The sequence below is a fragment of the Chinchilla lanigera genome, unplaced genomic scaffold (genome assembly GCF_000276665.1).
Source record: "Chinchilla lanigera isolate Chin_1 unplaced genomic scaffold, ChiLan1.0 scaffold00070, whole genome shotgun sequence".
NCBI lineage: Eukaryota > Metazoa > Chordata > Mammalia > Rodentia > Chinchillidae > Chinchilla > Chinchilla lanigera.
The window spans coordinates 2,600,684-2,603,294 of record NW_004955471.1 but is presented as its reverse complement, the minus strand read 5'-3'; the positions used below and the strand labels follow the sequence as shown (position 1 = coordinate 2,603,294).

General features: G+C 56.6%; 1 protein-coding gene across 1 annotated transcript in view; it reads right to left on the bottom strand.

Annotated features, from left to right (window-relative positions):
* LOC102022072 (collagen alpha-1(I) chain-like) overlaps window positions 1-1,974 on the bottom strand; it is a 2,730-nt gene extending 756 nt beyond the window's left edge. The window contains exon 1 of the mRNA XM_013522883.1: window positions 168-1,974. Coding sequence (XP_013378337.1) covers window positions 258-782 — 525 coding nt within the window. The 5' untranslated portion in view covers window positions 783-1,974 and the 3' untranslated portion in view covers window positions 168-257. The remainder of the gene's footprint in view (window positions 1-167) is intronic.
* Between the last annotated feature and the right edge of the window lie 637 nt (window positions 1,975-2,611).

Sequence of the window (2,611 nt, the reverse complement as noted above, 5' to 3'; positions counted from 1 at the left end):
GCTCCGCGGGAGGCCGTGGGGCAGTGGGCCCCGCAGGAGCCGCCGCGACCTGCGCTGGGTCGCGCCCCCGCCGTGGTTCCGACCCGCACCGGAGACCTAAGCTCCGCGGGCCTCTCAGCAGCCCACGGCGCCGACTGGGGTCCCGGGTGCCGTGCGCAGGGTCTTACCTCGGGGCGGCTCCCGGAGCTTCGCGATCTTTTTGGATGAAAAAGAGCCCTCTGAGTCCCAGATTTCCGAGTCCGACCAAGAGTTTGTATTTACTCCCCCAGGTGCGCGCGCCAGAGAAGCCTTCGGATTCTTTCCGAAACGGACCTCTCGCCTTTAAAGCCTTGGAATCCGGCGCTTCCCGGTGATCCTGGGGGCGGGGCTGCACCCGCGGGCCCCGCCCCCTGCGCCTGGATCGGAGCGCGAGTTCCCGCCGCGTCCGGCCCCCGCGGCGCTGGGCGCGCCTTCCAACGGTGGCAGCGGAAACCTCGGGGCCCAATGTCCGCCGGAAAGCAGGATTCGTGGCAACTCTGTTTCCCTGGGGTCACGGTCGCATGGCTCGGGCTCCGGTCCTGATGTGGCGAGCCCCGGGAGCCGCGGGCCGAGCGAGCTGCGTGCGCGCCCTCCTGCGCCCTGGGCCCACACCCGGAGGCGCAGTGTGAGAAGGCCAAACTCCTCGGACGAAGACGCGCCGCGCCCCACAAAGCCACCCACAGGGGCGAAGAGGCTTCATCGGTGCAGATTCTCCGCTCGCCCGCAGGAAGGCGTTCCCTGCGGATGACGGATGAGGGACACATCTATCTTACCTGGAAGATGAAGGGGACCCTGGAGGCCGGGCAGAGGGAGGCCGGCTCCCCATTATTCTCCAAGGCCCGGCTTTTGCTCTTACCCCCTCTATCATCAATGATCTGTCCCTTTCGCAGATGACTGCAAGGGACGTTATAGTCCCAGCAAAAAGGGAGAAAACTCCCACGAACAGAGAGGAGACAGATGGAAAAGGGAGACTGGCAGTGCACATGGAGATTTAAAAATGCGTTTCTCCAGCGTGCTCCCCCAACATGTGACGAAAAGCTGGCGGGTTGCTGAAGCGAATCAAACACTTGTGCGCAAGGGTGTTTCTCTGCTTCTAGGGGCCGCATACCAGCTCACACACTTCCTTGGATTCTGGGGACCCGTGGAGAAGGTCAAATGCCCGATCCAGACCTCCTCGCGTGCTTAACCTTCCATCCGGCGTTCAGAATGCTGAAGGCGCTGGAGGCGGCCGCACAGTTTTGGGGAAAGCGCCCATGCTGGAGCCTCTAGCGACACAGGCCATCGAAGGCACTTGGTAATGAGATGTTTTCCTCTCTGGTGGTCACTAAGAAGCTTATAAGGCCTGTTGTTAGTCTCAGACCTGGACAATTTGCAGGAAACAAAAGCATGAGAATTGCCGGGACGCTTCCTAAAGAATTTTGGAGCAAAATATAATTAAAGGAGTCTGCACTCAATAGCCCTCACCCGAGTGGTATTTTGGAGGCTGTGTCCTGCTGATTTGCATTCCTCGCCCACTCTCGGTAGGGTCGAGCCTCTTTAAAAAGGAGGTGAGAGCTACAGGAGGCGTGAACTGGTGGGCTGCATTCCAGATTGTGGGTACTCTGCTGCCTTGGAGATGAATGGGGGTGGGGAGTGGGTGTTACTTCTTGAAGATTATTTTTGCCTCCGTTGTATCCCGAGCTTTAAGCCAAAACATTTTGCCGTTAAATAACTTTATTTTTCTCAGAGGAACTGCCTGCAAGCAGTTCTTTCCCCCTGCTGGCCCGTGCGGAATTTGGCCTGGGAGCACCCTAGGCTTGCAGTGAGAAGTCTTCATGTGCCTGTTTCTGCAGGATCTCATGCCTGGAGTTGGGGTTATGCCTGCTTTTCCACTGAAAAAACTGTACCAACCAATGAGTTTTTGTTATGGAGACTGCTGGCCTTCTCCTCCCCTTCCGGTCAATCCCCCTGCTAACCTTACCCTGCAGAAATCTGGGTCTTCTCGATGTTTTCTCAATGCTGCATTTATTTATTTATTTATTTATTTTTATTTTGGTTTTTCTCCGGTACCGGGAACCGAACTCACGACCTTGCGCTTGCCAGGCAGGCGCTTTGCCGCTGAGCTAAATCCCCAGCCCCTCAATGCTGCATTTATTTCTGTGGCTGAGTGGTCTGTTTTTGACAGCTCTCTAGAGGCTGGCTTCCTAAAAGTACTGTACTAACAGGTTCACATTGGCACTAACACTTCCCCAGTGCACCAGTTTATCTTATATGATAATGTGTGATGTCCAAAGCCCCTAAATGCATGCAAGTGGGTGGCCACGTCTCGCATGTTGACTTAGAAAAGGCCTGGACTTTCCTGCGCAATGTGTAGCCTGCTCTGAGTACTCAGACCTCACCTTGGCCTCCAACCTCCACTTCCCCTCCCACCAGCAGGAGCCATGGCTACAGTGTGGCTGCCTGTGGTGATGTCCCAGGCCCCGTATGTTTCTAGGTGTAGGGCTCAGCTCTTGCTTGGCTTCTTTCTGCTGCCCAGGCCAGAGGTGTTTGCGTCTCAGTGCAAAGGAGTCTGAAATTGGGGCCCTCAGAGCCTCTGTTACTTTCCAGGAGAAAG